This window comes from Erithacus rubecula (genome assembly GCF_903797595.1).
Source record: "Erithacus rubecula genome assembly, chromosome: 1".
Lineage (NCBI taxonomy): Eukaryota > Metazoa > Chordata > Aves > Passeriformes > Muscicapidae > Erithacus > Erithacus rubecula.
Window position 1 is genome coordinate 10,559,033 of NC_136658.1, and position 20,180 is coordinate 10,579,212.

The 20,180-nt window shown below is 37.9% G+C and overlaps 1 protein-coding gene across 5 annotated transcripts in view; it reads left to right on the forward strand.

Annotated features, from left to right (window-relative positions):
• LOC306810341 (uncharacterized protein) overlaps positions 1-20,180 on the forward strand; it is a 217,606-nt gene that overhangs the window by 113,172 nt on the left and 84,254 nt on the right. For 2 of the 5 annotated variants that reach the window (XR_013776437.1, XR_013776438.1), the window contains exons 1-2: positions 6,578-6,911; positions 13,996-14,044. Coding sequence is in view for 1 of the 5 variants with exons in the window: in XM_079322823.1 (XP_079178949.1) it covers positions 13,996-14,044 (49 nt within the window). In the remaining 4 variants the exon portion in view is untranslated. Of the gene's footprint in view, positions 1-6,577; positions 6,912-13,995; positions 14,045-20,180 lie in introns of those variants that run through there. The other 3 variants (XR_013776436.1, XM_079322823.1, XR_013776439.1) reach the window with 2 other exon arrangements.

Sequence of the window (20,180 nt, forward strand, 5' to 3'; positions counted from 1 at the left end):
CATGATAAGTGAATTCCCGTTTTCTGGGTCTCACTTTGGAATGCTAATTTAACTTCACATAGAGTAAATGTAAACCAACTTGTGATGATGTGACTAACTGCAAATTACTTTTATATAGCTGCTACTTTTTCAGCTGGGATGCAGAAGTTGCCTTAGATTAAGCTTGAAACTTCTCCAGTGACAGTAAAGTGCTGTCTAAAATAACTAATAAAATGCAGATGGGAGTGGAATAAAAGCTGTGTTTATACATAAGGAGGCATTGTATCAGGAAGGGTAGTCTCTATGCTGAGGTTAATATTTGTATAAATAACTGTTATTGAATATGAAGCATGAACTTAATCTATGCAAGTCAGTGTATTTCATGGAACTTTCGCTTGATAGTTAGTGGCAGTCCTGAAAATGTAGAACATCAAAATAGTATGACAAAACTTATGAAGTACATTTGCCATTTACAATAGTACTTTATTGCTATTGTTTTGATGAATAATCAATTACATTGCTTTCCTCTACTTCGTGTCCCTGTAAAACCTGTTCTGCTGTACCACACACCTAAGAAAAACAATATAATGTTATGATTTTTTTTTTTTTTAACCTAGTCAAGAGGCTGGAGCTGCTGGTCTTTTCTCTTGGGCTGTCATAGATGTACAGTAATAACAGGTAATACCTAAGCTTCATTATCCAGTGCTTATTTATTTAGGTAGTTGCTGGCAAAGACTAAAGGATTCTAGATATGGAGCATTTGTCTTGTATTGGATTTGGAAGGACAAGACTCCAGGCAGCCAGTTTTGCATGAAGTATACAATAATAGTATTGTATGTGTTATTTCAGATGTATGCTGGGTTTCATCTACAGACAGTTTATAGGTGGATTTATATTATGCAAATGAAGGCTTTAATTTCAAATCATAAATGTATGCAATACCCAAGTGTAGACTCCACTCTACTAGTGGAGACTGGAGTAGAACCCAACACAGGTTTTTTCAATCTCTTGGTGTAGCTGGTAGGCTCTCTGCTTGATATTAATAGCCAGTACCATCATGATTCCTAAATTCCTCCTGTAAGTCATTAAAAGGCTGATAAACAGGCTCTCCCCCAGACAAGAGCAATGCATCCATCTGTGCTGTGTCAGCTGTACTCAAACAGGTGAGACTGAAAGACCAGGAAGTGGTAACTTCTCTCCATATTGGTTGTGTAGGGTCCTTGTTCTCTAAGAGAAATTTTTGTCTGAAAAGTTTGTGTTAAAAAGTGAAAATATTTAAAGAGTCAACACAGCATCGACTTAAAGGCATAGGCATTGGCAGAGTGACTGGTTATTTAAGCTTTGCAGTGAAGCAAGTAGCTTAAAACTCCAGACATTAGTGCTTAGGACTATCTTTGTAAAGTATGCAGTGAAAAACTAAATCTGATGCCCTGTCTCTCCAATTTACACAAAAAGGGCACTTCAACCAGCCACAAGTTTATTCTGGATATTCAATTGAACCTTGTTTAATATTTATTTCTACTCTTGATGAACATTACAGGCAATGAGAAATTGGCAAAAATTACAGGCTCAGAAATTGAGTTCAGTTTACATTAATTTATGATCAATGCTTTCTTTGATTGCTGCAAAGGTGTATCTTAAGTCACTTAGCAAGAATTAATATTTTTCATATTAATGCATTATTAGTTGATTATAAATTAGTAGGAATATTGTCTGTTGCAATTTTAGAGAAACTAAGATGTAGACAACCAAAGGCTTGACTTTGCAAGTCCTTTCAGATACCTTTTGAGCCTTGTGCCTTTTCATCAGCTGAAATCTGGAGCAGAGGAGGTTAAGTTATATCCCATGGGGTACCCATTGAGCCAGGAATGGGGTTAGAAAGAAGCACCAATAATCCAGATCTCTAGTCACCTTGAGCTGCTGTATCATGTATCACACTCCTCCTAGAACTGCTCCTGTCTCAGTACTGTGCAGTGCTGTAAATAGTAGTTTGGAGGGGTTCATTACCAAAAATCTTCATTACTTATTTTCCTTGCTGCCTTTTTTTTTCTATTTAATCACTTTTTAGAGAAAGTAATAGAAACTAAGTCCATATGAAATATTTACCCACAGAAGAAAAACTGGTAAATGTCTCCCTTTTTCAGAACTCATAACTACAGAAGAAATTATGGTGGTAGGAGAACAGAGCTAAGCTTGTGTATGAGCTCAGGGATCTTACGTGCCAATGCTGAATTTGACTGACAAAAAGAATGATGTTTGAGACAAGAACAGTCTTTTTGTCTGGCAACACAATAGGATCTTCTTCCTTGATGGATTCTCAGCACTACTCAGTATAATAACATGATAATTGGTCCCAAAGAAGGAATGAGTAAGATTGGATGGTGGTCTCTGGGGACCCAGTTGTGTTATATCTAATCAAATTATGTTTGATACTGACTTTTTAATGCATATGGTAGCTATTTCCTTGGCTTGGAACTAAGGCTTATATGCAAGCTTGATATTTGCTTGGTGTCTGTTCTAAAAGCACACATTTTTTTTTTTTTTTTTTTTTTTTTTTAGGAGAAACCCCAGCTATATCTGTCTCATGTCATTTTGTATTCTAATTCAAAACTAAAACTGATTTGTTCCAGAAGATGTCTTGAAGCATAAATATGTTGTGGCTTGTGGAAATGTGGGAGGTGTGATGGAAAGAGCAAATGTCTATAGATTGTACTTCAAAAAACCACTGCAACTTGCTACAGAAAAGACATAGTAAGTTATTGCTGCCTTGGAGCAACAACCCACAGCAGGCATTCACCCTTTTTGCATGAGACAATATAAACATTTTAGTGGATTTATGAGCATAAAGGAGCATCTGGAGATGATGAGATTGTGCAAGACTAATTTTAGAGTCTGAATTAAACTAACTCCATAGCTACAAAAGTCACTGCCATGTTTTCTGCTCTTGTTTAAAAAGATGTGTATGGACCACAGCAAGCCCAGATTTCCTAACCAAATGGAACAGAAAAGTCTAGTGCACTACTGCTGGTGGTGGTGTGGTGGACACTAGCTTACTGAGAGGATTACAAAAATTCTTCATGAAAGATAGTTATGCAATCGAATTTCTGAGGCAAGTTTCTTCTCAGCTGTTAACATCTGGGTTCCATTTTGCCATGAATAGGTGACTGTCTCTTGGATTTATTTATGTTTCTCACTTTTTAATAGAGAGTATAGCATGTATTCCTGTTTGCTAGGAGGCAGCTGTTGCTTTTTTTTCTTTTCTTTTTCATTTTCATCTTGGATTTCACCATTGTCTTCCAGCTTCAAATAAGCATTTTATAAATGAAACATATTAATAAAATCAGTGCTGTGTGATGTGCTAATGCAGTAGGTAGGGAAATAAATTTGTTTGAAGTCAGTTTCTGTTTTGGAAATTTAACTCACTCCCCTGAAGTATCTGAAACACTGAAATGTATGTCCTGTTTTGTGTTTAATGTCTTCTTTTTTCTCTGTCCTCAGTGACTCTTACTAGTGGAAGGCTTCCAGCCTAGCAGGGATGGTTATTGAAAGTTCAAATAATAGAAGGCTCAGTTTCTGAAGAAACTCTGAGCCTTTTAGGAGCTCAGAGACTCCAGTGCCATTGACTTACTGTGTTATGTCATAGTTTTGGCCACCATTTCTTCCAGAAGTGGCTGATGCACAAGTGGAAGCTGGAAGTTACTGATCAGCTCACAGTGATTAATAAGTAGATCACAGCCTGCATAGTTCTCTACCTGCACCATTTTCTGGGACTCCCTGACAATTTACTTAAGGCTTGGGGATGAAAAGGATAAAATCCTGACTCCTTTAAATCAATTAGAATTTTATAATTAATTTGAAGTAGGGAATCATATAGTCATAAAATACTGGGCCAAAACTGTGCTTCTAAACATAAAAGAAGCAAGGTTGAAAATAAGTCACTCTAAATGAGTAGTTGAAAACAAAACACAAACAAACAAATAAACAAAAAAAGCCTTTGTATTATATGTTCAATATGCTTTCTGCCAGCTTCCCAGTAAAGGAAAGATAGTTAATGACCAGAAAAGCCTGTTTTCCTGTGAATCCATTTATTGAAGTTAACAGAACTTTGATATTTAAAACAGTATGTGAGTCTGGTGAAAGTTTTCTCCATGAAGTAATGAAGCAGTTAGCAGTTTTTCTTCCACAGATTTTCCATATTTACTTGTGAGAATGCCAACAAAATTTCACTGCTCTCTTCATCTGACCTATATTTTTTTATGGAATAGAGATCTCAACACTACTGAGTTTCTAAAAAGTACACCTGAAACCTCCAATCATAAACTTGATCAATACTGGCCAACAATTTGAAGAGGTTTAGTTGACATAGATGCCCATGATGTCATTGCAGCTCCCTAACCTCAAAATCAAGGGAAGAAAATGAATGTGTTATTCCTACCAGACAATCCTTTTAAGAGCAACCAGAGATTTTATACAGCAGGAACTACAAATATACTTATCTGTACTAATGCTTCATTTATTAGATAATAAGAATTCTAAACAGCTTTCTGGAAGGAAAGACATTTGTAATTGTCAGCAAAGCTCTACTAGTTACTGGTTTCAGTGCTTCCCTGTGTTTCTAATGTGCTGGCCAAAGCTGAAAAAATGTGTGTAAAAGTGAAAGAAATGCCAGATACCACCTTTGTCTATGGCTGCCACCCTGGAGCAATTCTGACAATAGGACCCATCCTTACAAACAGAAACAGGAATAATTTTTCAATGGACTCTCCAAGAAGGAGAAGGTTGTGCAACCTTTCTGCTAGTTATACTGTATTTGAATGAAAAACATTTGTGTTCCACCCTTAAGTGTATAGTCTTGTCTTTTTTTATGACAGTGTTTAAAGTGTCTATCCACCATAGTTTATCTGCATCCTGATCTTGTCCTGTCTTGGACACGTTCCTTGCTGGCTTCACTGAGAACATCCTTCCCTTCCCGTCATTTTCAATTTTTGTCTGTTGATTTGGCCATATTACCTTCTCTTCTGCCTCAAGGAGCTGGCAAAGCTTCACTCCAGCCTGTATTTTGCTTTTTATCTTGTACTTCTGTTCATTTCCAGCCATGTTAAGTTCAGTGTTGTTGAAGTCTTTCTAGAGATATTGCTGTGGTTTTACCTTTAGCGCAGGGCAAGGTCAGGTGTGAGTTCACAGGACAAACACACTCCTTGCTGAGGAGTCACATTTTCTTTAGGGGCCCTGCAAATTCATCTTGTGATAAATATTTGTCTGGAGAGAGAGAGAGGAGGGGGACTTCAAAAACTGTTTTGTTTGCCTCACCTATCTGCTATTTTAAGATTTCAGACTTCTCAGGAGTAGGTAACTGCCTTTCTCATAGTAATTGCACATTCTTTCATGGCATTTTGGACATATTGCAGACTTCTGCTGCACACTTTTGTATTAACTAAAAAGGGTTGGGTTCATTATCTGTGCCTTTTGCTTTTAGATGGCTGTATTCTTCTAATTTTTTTTTTTTTTTTTTTTTTTAACCAATTGAGGAAATTTTAGCGACATGCAGTTTTTGAGACAAGCCAGCAACCTTCTGTGGCAAGGTGAGAGGAAACAAAGTTTTGGCTTAAGTACTGTGCTTAAGTTTAGGAGTAAATGCTGAAAAACTGTAGGTGCCATGTTGAACATGCTCAGTGCTTCAGAAGCCTCCATTGATTTTAAATGTGTACATGCTTTGTTTCTGTTGCTGCAACTCTTCTTTGACTTTTTTCGAATTAGAAAAGATGTGCCAACCTCCATGCCATACGCCTGATGCTACTAATGCCCATGGTTTTTATCAGTCTCAAAAGCTTTCATATGTAAATTGGCTATCAAATTTCACCCTCAGTTTTAACCTGTAATAACTTAATTGCTTACAGTGCAATTTGCACTGCTGCAGCTTAGATCAGAATCTGGATACATATGTAAATGTGTGCTCTTGTGCACACACGTAATACCTGCTTCTCAGCATATAGATAAAGATATAGATATAAATACATGAACTTTCTTTTGACAGTTGAAAATGAGCGGGGGATTCTGTTGATTAATTATATACTGATCAATTTTAGAGCAACTAGCAGGAGGAAAAGAAATAATTTGAAATAGTAAGTGTATTTTTTGAGTCATGCACACACACCACACCTGCCCCCCCTGCCCCCCTTTCCAGTATATTGTGATCTTTGTGTGTCCCAAGCAGGAGCTTTTCTTCTTCAGCTGACTTGAAATTCTGAATTTTTTGCAAGACTCAAATCTCATTTTCAGTTGACAGGGAAAATGGAGGCAGAGATATTGTTAAAAATATAAAAAGAAAAAAGGGAAGAAACAACACCCCCCCCACTAAAGAGCTGTCCCAGCCCCCACCTCTATACCACCAACCCAAACATGAAACATATTTTAGCAATAGTGCCCCAGCTCTATCATATGTGCTGTGCAGAGTCATCATGGCCATGGTGCATAGCTGAGAGCCGGAAAGCAAACAGCTGCTGTAGCCTGATTTGAGTTAAAATAGTGTCAGTGTTTAGTCTGGCGCAGTGCTTCAGGAGAGATTGGCAGCTGGGTCAAACAAAGTCATTCCATTGGCTCCCTTCCCAGTAAGCTTCTGCTAGTATTTAGGTACTAGTGCAGCCTAGGCCCCTTTTCTCAGGGATAGCCTAACATCTGACCGCACCCTCTTTGCTTTTTAAAAAATGCCTTTTCACTCTTTAAGATAAATCCTCTATTATACAATCTGCCACTAATTGTGTGTTAAGACTGTTTTTCTCTCGAAAGCTGACGCATCCTGCTCTCAACGTGGTCTAGGAAGCGGGCTGTTACAGTGCTGGATTAATAAAAGGGGCCTTTATGGTTTGTGAAAGAATATCTCTGTGCTTAGGCAGGAAACTTTTTGATCCACAGAAAAGCCAGACGACATCTAGGTAAGGCCGTGTATCAAATCTGCTTTTATGGGAGAGTGGGGCAGCGAGCGCTGTTAATTGCTTCAAGTTTGCATGCCCATTTTGATAAGCTTTTTAGAAAGTTTAGGAAATAGCTGCTCCTGCATCTCGAGCCCTTTCTCTCCTCCCTCCTCCTCACTCCTCCTATGCCTTTACTGCTTGCAAAAGCTTGCAATGATCTGCTTAGTTTTTGTTGGGATACGGGCGGACGCTTCGCTTCTTTTTGGAGAGGGGATTCTTGCGGAGGCGCAGAGCAAAAAAGTTCTGCTGTTGGACCCAAATGCTGTTAGAAGTGGAGTGGCTGGGGAGAATTTACAGGGAAAGCTTTCCACTGTTACAGACTGCCTGTGCAATCATTTAAAAGTAGTTGAAAACTGCTTTGAACTAACAAGGGTTTAATTACGGAAAAGTTTAACGTGGCGATGGAAGGAATATTAAGTAAGTTGTCTTTGTCTCATACTTTTTAATTTTAGTTGTTGCTTTAGCCTGTTGGGTCACATTTTTTGTCAGCGCTGAAGGCTGCCATGAATTGGTAATGAGGGCCCCTTTTTTTTTTTTTTTTTTTTTTTTTTTTTTCACATGATTTTGGCACTTGGCCAAAATCAACTTCCCAAGGCAAGCTTTCTCTAAAAGAACCTGAAGCATTTTTTTGTGATTAGGAATCATGTCTGAAAGCTGCCACAACCAGTTGTGTAGGCATGTCAAAATGACTTTATACAGTATATCTGAAGCATTCGGGGGAGGGTCTGTTTTTTCCTCATGTACCAAATTGTTGCTATTATCATTCTAAATTTCTGCAGCTTATGCACCTCCAAAAACCAGGCTACAGAGAGCTAAGGCATAATGAGGATCGTTGGTATCTTTGTATTTTTCAACATGCCAAAGCAGCACTAATTTTCACATTTAAGCAAGATATAGTATTAGGAGTTGCTTAAAACACTTGTGGATGTAAAGCAGATGAATCTTTAAACTTTTAATCTCAGTAAATTATACTCAGTAAACAGTAAGTAATGATATTTTCAAGAAGTTTCTTTGTTTGAATTGTATGACTGGAGCTTTTTGATATATCTATTTAAAAAATATATGCCTGAGTCCACTGGGGGGAAATTTGCAAGGAAAATCTTGGATGTACATTTGGATTTATCCCATTTCCTTGAAATCTGGGTATGGATCTCATCTGTGAGACAAGGAACAGGAGCTGGGTAGTCCTTTGTTGTTAAAAAGGGGGAAAGGGAGTTAGTCTAAACATTAGTAAGGAGCTGCAAAAGTTCACATTTCAAGTGTGCTCGGAGTTCTGAAATTTGTGGAGATCATCAGTGCAATAAATGGGTTATTGTTCCTTGCTGATATTATATAAACAAGTTTGGCACTGTAAGTGAATACATTATTATTGTACACTTGAACGTTCTGTGAATTTGCTCTGCGAATTGGAAATTAAGGACCTCCTATTACACGCTGTGTATGCTCTACTCCCAGTGTTGTTTCCACATGTGTTCAATGTAAAGACAAAATGCATTAGGCAGCACTTTTGTCAGGTATATTTTTATTTTACATTTGTGCACTTGTGGCTGTAGGCAAGCAGTTGCTGGTTCCTTCCTAAGTGTGCTGTTTATTTATAAGCAACACCATCTTTCGGCAGCAGTATCGATATGGAACAGCCTTTTCGCACCTTCCCTGCCCCCAGCCTTGATCCCTTTTGCTGCTGTTAAAATGGGCTTTACAGGTATTGTCTTTCTTCTGCTAAACTGTATTTTCTGTAAGGTGTTGGGGGTGTGGGGGTGTGCGTTTCCTTTATTACATAATGCAAGACACAGCTACACTGGGAGAAAGCTCGAGCTTTACAGACTCCTCAGAATCGGTACTTTCATGTAACTTGGCTGTGAGAGTTTGCTCATTGTTACAGTGCAGCAGACTGAGTTATAGGATTCAAAAGTCTCCCACAACTTTAACACATTGTACTTGCTATGAAAATAAGCAGACAAGATGAACACGTTGCAAAAGGATATATGGAGAACTGTAGTAAAATAAAACTCATATAGCTTAATAGGATTTTTCTGGGGCTTTTGAAAAGTTTTACAACAGGGGAAAAATACGTCACTGTTGAATCCTGTTTTAGTGGAAAGCATTGCCAGAAAATGAGCATACTTGGTGCAAATGTAAATGTGATAGTAGAGCTTTTGCAAATCATTATGTAATTTATTTGGTGGTGCGTGGAAGTAATTTCTTCTGGGTTACTGGGTTAGGTACTGTTAATTTAAAATATGCACGTACCCACCTTGTTACTGCAAAACTAACTAAAATGTTTTACTGTGATATTCCTGGTTTTGCCTAGAAGGTTTTACAGGAAAATAATGAACACATGCTAGTGTACTGCTTCTAGAGGTTTTTTTTTTTCTATTTTGGTTGGTGAAGAGTTGTGTTGTAAATCATAGAAAGTTATTATCTAAAAAACTTTGTGAACAGTTTTTAAATCCAGAATTTTTTTTTTCTGATAGCATGACTGAAATATAAAGTCTAATAGATGAACTAATTAAGTTTTTCTTAAAAACTTAAAATATAAATTGGCTTTTGATCGCAGACACCAAATTAACATTTTCCTTCATGAACAAATCTATTGTCTACACGAACATACAAAAAGTCATGTTTTCATCGGATAAATCAGCGTTCTGTATTCCTAAGTTTAAAGTTTGACATGCATAGACACTGCATTATATTTTTAAATCCAAAACCAGTAGATTAATATTTCTTTATAAATAGGTTGGTAAATAACTGTTTAGTTACTTTTCCTGACATTAAAAAAGGTGAAGAATATAAAGTATTCTCCCTTGTGCCTTTTTTATTTTTAACAGCTCCCAGAAATAATATGTCTCTAATCTTCCTACTTGGAGGGCTTTATGTTTTCTATTTGTTTGCAAACACATCATGAAAGAGTGCAATTATAAAGCTTAAATTTGTTGTAATTTTGTACCTTGGATTTTGCTCCATAGAAATACTGAACTCCCAGTTACCCATTTCAGTGCAGTAAATCAATATATTTTCCATTCAGAAAACAAATTCTTGCTTTTCAGTTGGTGTTTTTATTGATCATTAGACATTAATATTTCATATTTTAGTAGTGCAGAGTAAGTGGTACATATTGTTATGCGTTTGAATAAAAGTTACAAATGTATTCATAAAATACTTTCACTTATATGAAAGAAAAAACTCTAAACATTGTGGAACACTTTCAATTTATCGAGAAAACGTTGGTCTTGAAAAAATAGCTTTATTTCTCAGTAGATTCTGCTGCGTGTTTTAAAACTTCAGAAGTGAAACAGGGCTCTCTGCTTTTGTCTTACGGGTTTGTTCGTTTTTTGGTTGGTTTTTTTTAGCAAAGATTTAATTCATATAAACCAACTACTTTGTTCTATATGTTCTAAATTCCAGCAATGAGATAAATAAATTGCTGGATTGGATGGAACATAATTATTGAATTTTGGCAGAACTTCAGTGAACTCTGCCATGAAAGATTAATGTGCACAGTGTGCTCTTAGATTCTAAAGTAACAGAGTAAGATAAGGGGAGTGCATAACAGGCTCCAACCTTTGTGGTTTAGAGAAAATAGAAAACCACGGGCAAATGTTAACTTTTGGTATAAACTGCTAATGATAATGTTTTGTCATCTGGGTGATAAAAACTACAGGAGTAGACAAGAAAATCCAATTTAACACAAATTCCCTCCACTTCTTTCTTGCTCTGCTTCCCATTTTTCAGTATGAGAATAGCCACAGTTGCTCTATGTTCGTAGAAAAGGAGAACAGAGCAGGCAGGGTACTTGCAGTGCTGCAATGTCCTGATGGAATCCCTCCACATCCGCATGTGTCGTATGTGGGTTTTTGCTACAGTCACGATTTTGGTTTGTGATTATGGTGCATGGATTTTGGAATACAAGTAAAATTGTACTGGCTGGATGAAGGCTACATAGAGTCATAGTAGTGGTTGTTATTATTCCCTCTCTCTCCTTTCTCTACCAAACCTTGATTGTTTAAAACATTTGCTTCAATTGGCAATTTGTGGTTATAATCACAAAATCTGATTCCTCTTGGCTTTTAAATAATTACTGCACCCAAATAATGTTTTTAATTGAGGACAAAGATATATTATCCTGCCAGTCAGACTCCCTTGGCAGGACCAATAAGACTGTAAAACTTTTTAGTATTTTCAGTCAGTTTGCTATAGGGGAGAGCAGGCACGACATCCACCCTGCTCTGGGGAAAGGGCTGCCGCTCTGCCGACTGCTCCCTGCTCCTGGGAACAATCCCTCTGCCTGCCCAGCCTCTGCAGCACCCTGAACCTGAGCCCACACGTTTTCTCTTCCTCAGAAATGTGCAGCAGCAAGCACCAGCCCCTGGAGCTGGTTTCCAGGGGATATTGGCAGCACGATGGGCAGGCTCCAGCAAGGCTGCAGACACAGGGGCTGCCTGGCCGGCTGGGCATGGGAATATGGCTCAGTGCACCCAAAATGCCTGGAATCACAGGGAGTGAGGCAGGCAGGGGGCATGGTAGGATTTTTCCTCGGTTTGTTCCTTGCTTCCAGGCTGTGGACCTGCTGCTAAGGCTGAGTGTGCTCGGCTCAGTGTTTTAAAATGGCAGGTATCCAGAATCTTGGATATATTTCGTGACTTCAAAGACATTTCTTCTCTCCTTCCCAGTCACATCCTTAAGCTCATGATGACAGCGTTATGAGTTAAAGAGTTTTGTATATATATGTATATAGTTAACTATAGTATAACTATATATAAATAGTTAACTGTAGTATAACTATTTATATATAAAGAGAGTATAACTACTTATATATATATAGTTAAAGAGGTAGAAGGGCAAGGGACTGATCCAGTGCCCACTGCAGTCAGCAGAGAGGATCCCCCTGACTATGTGTCTTTGGATCCCACGCCCATGACCTGGCTGCTCTTCACCCTTGGCTCCTAGTGGCACCAGCATGACTAGCATTGCCATCTTGCTCAAGCAGCTTCCTTATCTTCACTGGCACTCCTCAAGGAGGAAGCTTTACTGAGTAAAAGCTTGAATGTGCCTTTCTTGTGTTGTAAAGAAGCAGAGTCTGAGTGCTTATTTTGGCTATTTACAGTCCTTCCCTTGTCTTTCTCCCCTTCTGGAAATGAATCTTGTTCCTGACTGTGATTTATCTATTCATATCACCATTTCAAGTGGAGTTCAGTATGTGCAGCTACATGTCTTCCTGTACCCCCATTAAAATGCTGCATTTGTGTATGTCCATGATAAAATGAGTTTATATTCTAGGCCTATTGTTTTGGTAATCAGTCACAATTTTCTTTCAGTAAGGTTGATTTCAAGATACCTTCATCTTCAAACAAAAAAGGGATACTTTTATCTTTTTTATAGAACCATAGAATACTTCAGTCTTTGTTTGCCCTATAAATGTGTTTAGTTGGAAAACCTTTAACAAGTTATATTCGAGTGTGTCTGTATTTTAAAGTAGACAATGACCCTTTTTTCTTTTATGTGGTTCTAATTCACAGAAATGAGCATTGTTTTGTAATGTAATTGTAAAACTGTTACCCCAGATAACTAAAGCATAGTAGTAGGAATATTGTGCCTTCTTTGCATGGCTAATGAATGTATTTGCAGTGTGAAATCAAGTTATGCTTTTACAGCAATAGGCTTATGGACTGCTAAAATACTCAATCTGAGAATATTTTAGATATTTTTGCAAAAGTTGTATATATGGCCACGTGAACACCTCCTGCATAACTTTAATGCCTGGTAGTCAGCTGAATGTTGAAATGCCTACCAGGTGTGGCGTGTGAGGCTCAGAGATGACCAGACAAAAAGGTGCATCAAAGCAAAGCCTGCTGTCCCCTGCAGGAGCAGCAGCTCCCAGGGGTGCTGAGCTGGGGCACCAAACCTGCTGCCCTGGAGCAGCTGCACAGAGCAAGGAGGGAGGGAAAGAGGACCGAGGGCAGGAGCCCAGCCAAGGCACTTGTGCCTGCACAGAGCATTTGTTCTGCCCGTGGAGAGCAAGCACAGCGGCTGGTTTGGGATCTGGGCTCTGCCCTGAGCCTTTCTCAGCCTTGCTCTGTCTTTCAGCTGCCATCCCAGAGCCCTTGGCAGAGTATGGAGAAGTTACGTGGGCAGAACACTGGGAGAAGGCTGAGTATCCTGTGAGGGATCCTCTGAGGATCCTTCATGAGTTACAGCAAAAAAAAAAAAAAATTAAAAAAAAAAACAAAACAACAAAGCCCACCTAAATTACATGCAGAAAATATGAGATAGGTGAATGTTGGTTCTTGGATCTATAACAATATGGAAACTTTTCTTTCAAACGCAGTAATAGATTACTAAGCAGTATAAATTATACTGTAGAGATGTTTGAGTGCTTTTTAAGTTACCTGCACATTGTGCAGATCAACAGAGTAAATGATCCTAAAACATAATCTGTTTAAATGGCCTACCTTGTGTTTTACAAGTTTGCACATCCTGGTGTTCATTTCTGAGGAATCTGTCCCTGGGCATGCCACGTCTCCCAAAGGCTGAGCGTTTAAAAAGTTGGACTTTTTCCTTCCACTGGGACATATAAAATCATGCATGTCAACATTACAGTCTTCCAAAATACAGAAAGAGTGTTGTGAAGAATAAGATTTTTACAGACATCTGAATTTTTTTTAATTGTGAACAGTGATGTAAAAACAGCTGTTATACTTGGGTGGGGCAAGACAGAGTAGAGGGGAAAGGCTTGAGTTTAGAAAACCCAACCAAGACATACAGCTCACAATGTTTGCAACCTATGCAAATATTGATGACAGAATTGAAATTGCCTTATGCTGGCAGATCACAGCTGAAATTGCTTTTTGTGGTCTCAGAGCACGGCTGAAGCAGCAGAGTATTTGACTAAAATACCAATGTATTAATAGAAGGAAAGAGAAAAGTACCAGAAAGGAATTCCAAATACTCACAAGGTATCTCATTTGGGGACGTGCATTGATTTGGTAAATTCCAATTCCCAGCCTGGCAATAATGATTGTTACTGTATACCCTTTATGACTTTCAGAGCAAGAGAAGCCAACTTGAGGAGCTTGCACATTGTGATACCCTCAGTGGTAAGTACCCTAACTGCAATCAAGTTTATTACATTTTTGTAGAGTAGAGGCCTTTTCAAGACCACACTTGATGCAGCTTAGTCTCACAACAGCTTCAAATGGCATTCTGGAATAATAGGGCAGTAATCTGATACAGTCCATAATGAAAATCAGTGTAAAGCACAGGTGGTTGCAAGCATTTGTGTGGTCAGATATAAAACCTTCACCATGGGTACAAGCTACTGCTTTCCCACTTGAGGAAAGTATAATTAAAAGTGGTTTCCAGATGTGCTGGCACACATCTGCTGTTTTTAAAAGGGAATTTTGCAAATACAAACTGAACAGTATTGCATTCATCGTTATAAAGCTGTTGATGGTTTTTCAGGTAATAAAAAGATTGGAGGCATCAACACTCCCACTGTAAAATTGAGGTGTTTTTAGACAACAGCATTTTGTGTTCACATTGTTCTTAGGATTTTCTGTGAAGAGTTCATAGCTGAGCTGTGGCAAATATGCAACTTTTTTCTGGACAAAAATTAGCACTTATTTCATCAAAACATGACAGTTGATACCGTGCTAGTGATTTCATTTTTTACTGGGTAGATGTAGCAAATTTTTATGGTTTTGCTTGTTTGTTTTCAGTGCAGTGAATAAATGATACTGTAAAACATTAGGATTCATTTACTTTAAACAAATTTTCAAACTGTGGTAATAATCAGGAAACAGGAAAAATATGATATTTTGAAAATAGGCCTTTAATTTTGTTTCACACAGAAACCAGAAAAAAACTCTACTTATAGGCTTCCATGATGCATCCTTTATTGAAATATCTGGAAGAAAACAAATCAGAGAAAAAATTAGAAAAAAATGATAGGTTGGAAAATATTGAAGAAAGAAGATTACAGATATTTTGTTTTATCTAAATAAAGAACCTGTTTGCCCTAATATCCCACTAATTTTGGTAAAGCTAATATTTCCCTTGGAAATGTTGCTATTAAAATAAAATCCTGTTTCAGAAGTAAGTTTTTTGCAGTTTCAGAAGTTTTAGTTATTGCTGCTGCTTGGAATAAGCACAAGGGGAAAATGTTGTGCCTGCCACTTCTTACTGACTCTTCTAGCATTGCAGAGGTACTCATAACTATGATTTTGAGTTGGTCTTGAAAAAAATGAAAGATATGATCTACTAGTCTGAGGGTCTTAGGCTATTGGCCAGACTGCTAAATGATGAGAGAAGGTTTTTTAGGATGTCCTGTGTAATATTGCCACATCTTTGCACATAATTTCTTTGCTTACTTCCACAGATGTGACTTGTAGGCTCCCTTTTCAAGTGAGAGTCTAATCCTTAGCAATTATCTTAGTGAAATACTGACACTGACTAAGTCAAATGGATTTCTGGATATTTCCTCTTAGTTGGACTCTTTCATACAACAGTTGCTTTCTTCATTTAAGTCTTTCTTTCTTTTTTGACTAAGCAGAATCTAAAATGTCTTTTAAAATGTGCAAATGTCAGTATAATTTGCAGAAGATTTAGTTAGAAAAATGGCCACTGAGATAAAATAAGTTTTAGCATAAAACTTAACATATTGTCTGTACTTAAGTTTTTGTATTAGCTTTTCTGCCTGACACCTTTTTAGTTCTTACAAAGACATTGATGGATTCAGTGAGGAATGCAAAAATCAACCTCAGCAGCAAATTGCCCAGTGTGTTTGATTTTTCTGGAATAACATAATAACTTGCTGTGGTCCTGGTGCTGCTAAACCAGAGTGCTCTGCCTTTAACAATTTCATGCCTCTGAGACAAAGGGTTCAGATCAGCTCATTGCATCTGGCCTCTGAATGGGGACTTCTTGAGGATGCAATGAAATGGATGACAGTCAATAAGAAGGATATTAATAACATCATGGTTAAAATGCTGATTTCATCAATGCTGCTAGTACATCTGACCTTTTATTTTAATGCATATACATTGTGATGGGTATGGTATATTATAAATGTTCTATCATAAAGACTTCAAATTTGTGCTTCTAGTGATGGTTTTACAAGGATATATTTACTAACACATCCACATACATTGAATATTAAACCACATTTAAATCACTGTTTGCCCAGGGTTTTAGCACTGAGTCGTTATGTTTTGGGTATTTTTCTGGCAAAATGCCATTGGACATGAAACTTAGAAAGGTCTAAAAGAATATAGACATTCAGATGTGAAAATGTGCAAAATGAACGCTACCTGGCACTTAAATTACACTCTGCTGCAATTAAGACTTGTTAATAGGCACTCCTCTGAACTGGCTGCTCACATCAGAGACCAGCCCTGGCCAGACCCTCACAGTTGTGTAGATACCATTTTGTATAAAGGGTCAGTTTCCATGGAAGATCAGGTGGGTTAGACAAAAGAATTATCTTTTTTCTCAAAAAAAAAAAAAATAGATTATTTAAATGTTGGGGAGGTTACATCCCTGGCAACTGCTGAATTTTGAGTGTTTATTGATTATTCCCATTCCTATCATCTGAAAAGTAAAACGCTGCCCTGAGTGGGGGAGATGTGGAGAAGTGTTTTGGGGCTGTGCATCAAGGGACATGAAAAGGCACTTTATTGGGTGGCAAAGGTGCTGCCTTGACCCACAGATGCAGGAGAAAACCCACCAAAGATGTATCACCCCTCAAGGGCAGCAAACCTGACCACTGTAGCTCAAACAGATGAGGCACTGCTCCTCTGGGTATAAACCTGTTCCAGATGTACAGAAAATTTCTATGAGAGGCCAGAGAGCTGATGGCTGTGAGTGGAGAATATGTTACATGTATATTATATCATTGCTGCTATGTGCTGCCAATTTGGCAAGGATTTCCTCTTCTGAACATCTATATCCTGGTTTTTGGGTAGTACTCCAGATTCAACAAGTGCAGTGCTCTCTATTCCACCCAGAAAAAAGAATAGAGAGTCTGTGCTTAATGCTGCATTTTATCTCTGGTTTTTTGTTTTTTTTTTTGTTTGTTTGTTTGTTTGGTTTTTGTTTTTTTGTTTTTTGGGTTTTTTTTTGCCTTGGTCTTTGAACTGTTGATAATAGTATTTTCTTGTAAATTAGGAGCATTGCCAGCAATTTTTATGCCTCCCAGATACCCATTCTTCACCTTAAATTAAAGACTTCTGGCTGTGGCTTGACAATCAGCTTCTATAAGAATATGGTTTATAATGTTAGAAGTCTTGGCTAAGGCCTTGGAAAGGCAAAGCCACAGGAAAAAAAATACTCTTTAATATCAAGACTGATTTTCAAAAAGTATGTCCCTAGGATGAAAAAATTCAGGGAAGAGAAAGACACATTCAAAATATTGCTAAAAATAATTTTCAAATATTTTGATGAAATGAGTTTACAGAACCTGAAGACAGAATCAAAGTAATTATCATGTGTGTCAATTTTTTTTTAATTTTATAACTTTCTGATCACTGAAATAGAAACAAGATAAACTATCATTTATCTTATAAATGAAGGTCAAGGGGGAGGTGAACCAGAAACAGTTATATATTTGCTGTCAGAATATATTGAAATACTTAATTCTATCTTGTTTTTCTACATCTATATTAGTCTTTGGGGGAAAGAAAATCAAAAAGATAATTTTGAACTTTAAACTAGAACATTTTAATATTGAACGTATTTAAGTAGAATATTTAAGCAATTTCAAAACCCTCTCTGCTTTTTAAATGACAAGTAAATTGACAGATTTCCTTGAAAATAACTTTGTTTTAAAGAAAAAGCCTTTTTTTTTTTTTGAGGCAAAATTGTCTAAATTATTTCCTCCTTACTCCACCATGTGACAAACATATCCTTTGCACTTCTACAATTGTTGTGCTTGTAATTTTGTACAATGGGAAACATTAACTAATTATCAGTTTAAGATGTGAGTTTTCACCTTCATTCTTGGAGAATGAAGTACATGATAGTAGCAATATATGGAAAAATTCAAAGGCTTTGGCTGTGGATAAGCCTCATATGGCCATGGAAATAAGGCCATTGAAACCATCATTAAGTGATTTACTTGAGGTCAGTATGTGCTACACCGTTATAAATATATTATATGAGACCTGCACACAGATAGTTACACTGCAAATAATATTGAATATGATGCCTTAAGTTTTAGCTTTTATAGTTTTCAGAGACTGTCCTGCCTTAGTTTGTGACTCTGAACTTCATATAAAATGTTAGCAAGTTCTCCTCACAGTTCAGTTAGACAAAGCAGTTCTTTTCCAGCCTGAGAACCAAGGACACCACTGCAGCTTCAGGCCCAAAAAGTGTAAATAAAAGCAAATTGAGGAGAGCAATCTGGGAGGATGGGACTGCATAACCTGAAGCTGTAATTGGACAATTGACCCCAGTATGTAAATGAACCCCAAAATTATAAAAGTGAAAACTCATGACCCATTGTCCATCTTGTGTCCATCCTGGGTGGAGCCAGGCCAGGCTCTGGTGCTGCCCAAGGTGCATCCTTTGAAGGCCTTTTAATAAATACCTACTTTATTCCTTTAACACTGTCTATCCTCTGCTCCAGGTATCCTCTCAAGGCATCAAATACAGCCATGCAGTATTTGCTGCCCTGAGCTTTCACCTCCTTTAGGTTTTCCCCCAGTGCTTAGGAAACCTGTGCAGTGCATGTGTGTAGCCAGAGCAGCATGAAAAGCAGCAAGACTGAACCCCTGGGATAGCAAAGGTGTTCTCCAGGAGTCCCCATATCCTCCTGTCCAGCTGGGTGACTCTCTGCCTTCTCCCAAAATCAGCCCTCCATTAAACTGGCCTGAAGGCCCTTGGCATTTTGCTGCTTCCTAATATCATCCTGTGGAAATGTTTCAGTGCTGATTAAGGAAAGTTTAACGACACAACTCTTAGTCGGGCTGCATTCAAAGCCATACCCTGCTTTTTACAGGTCTTGTGAAGGAATATCTGCTTCCAGCCAGAAATGTGAGCTCTGTGCCTTCTATTCTTGTGCAGGGTCATCATTTGTGGCAGTAGCACTGAAGACAAATATATCCCCTCCTCTCCTGCCTTGCATAACTATTTCTATTGTTTGCTAATTGAGTGCTTCAGAGTTGAGGCTGTTTCTGATCAGTGCTGATCAGCTACAAGATGTACAGAAAAAAAAATATGTTCTGAATATTATTTTCACTTTTCTGTGAAGCAACTAGGAGAGACTTGTTTTGAGCTATCCAGTCCCTTACAGAACTGCCTTCCAAGTCCAGATGATTAAAGGGATATTGTATATCTCTGACAAAAGAGCTTTAGCTGTTCAGGGGCAGAACATGAGTTTCTCTCTCTGTCAGTAGCTCAGTAAAAATGCATGTCTGTGCAGTGTGTGCACTTGCTGTTGACAGAAACTCTCTGTTAGCTGGGACTGGTTGGTAGTCTGGAGTGTGATATCCCATTTTGGGCACTGAACAGCAAGAAGGGGGCAGAGTACAGTGGCTAATCAGAGATGATGGAGGTCTGATTTACAAGGAATGTTTGAATCAAGGGGAGTTATTAGCAAAATGTGTTAGGAAGGATATGAATAACTGGTGATGTTTTGTGGACACATAGTGGTTCCCTTGTGTTCTCTTCAGCCTACCTTCCCATTTCCTCCACCATTTTCCATATTCCCTATTACTTCACCCTGCCCAACAAACACAGTTTTCTAACTTTTTAAGGGGAATTTATACTCAATGCTTCTAGTTCTTACCTTTGTAAAGAGTTGATCAGGAAAATTTAACTTCTTTCATAAGAATTAAGGTCCTGTGTTCAGCAAACGGATTTGTATGGCAAGAACTACTTTAGGGGATGACATTTTTAAAATAAGTCTCTTCAGCCTCATCATTGCTCCTGTTTCCAGCTGTATTTCCTGGTACAGTGATGGAATACTTCCCTTTCTTTCTGAAATAACAAGGAAAAACCTGCCTGAAGCTCTTGATCCAGGAGCAAATTCTCTCTGCTTTATTTTTTTCTCTATCCATTGTTCCCATGGGCATCTGATATGTACCACTGAAAACTCAGTGTAAAAGTCTTGCTTCAGAAAAGCTTAAATAATGGGAAGTTCTTATCTAGTAAATTCTGGATAGATGATAAAACAACAAAAAACCCCAAAACCCCCAAAAACCCAAACAATCCAAACCCCCCCAAACCCTAACCAAT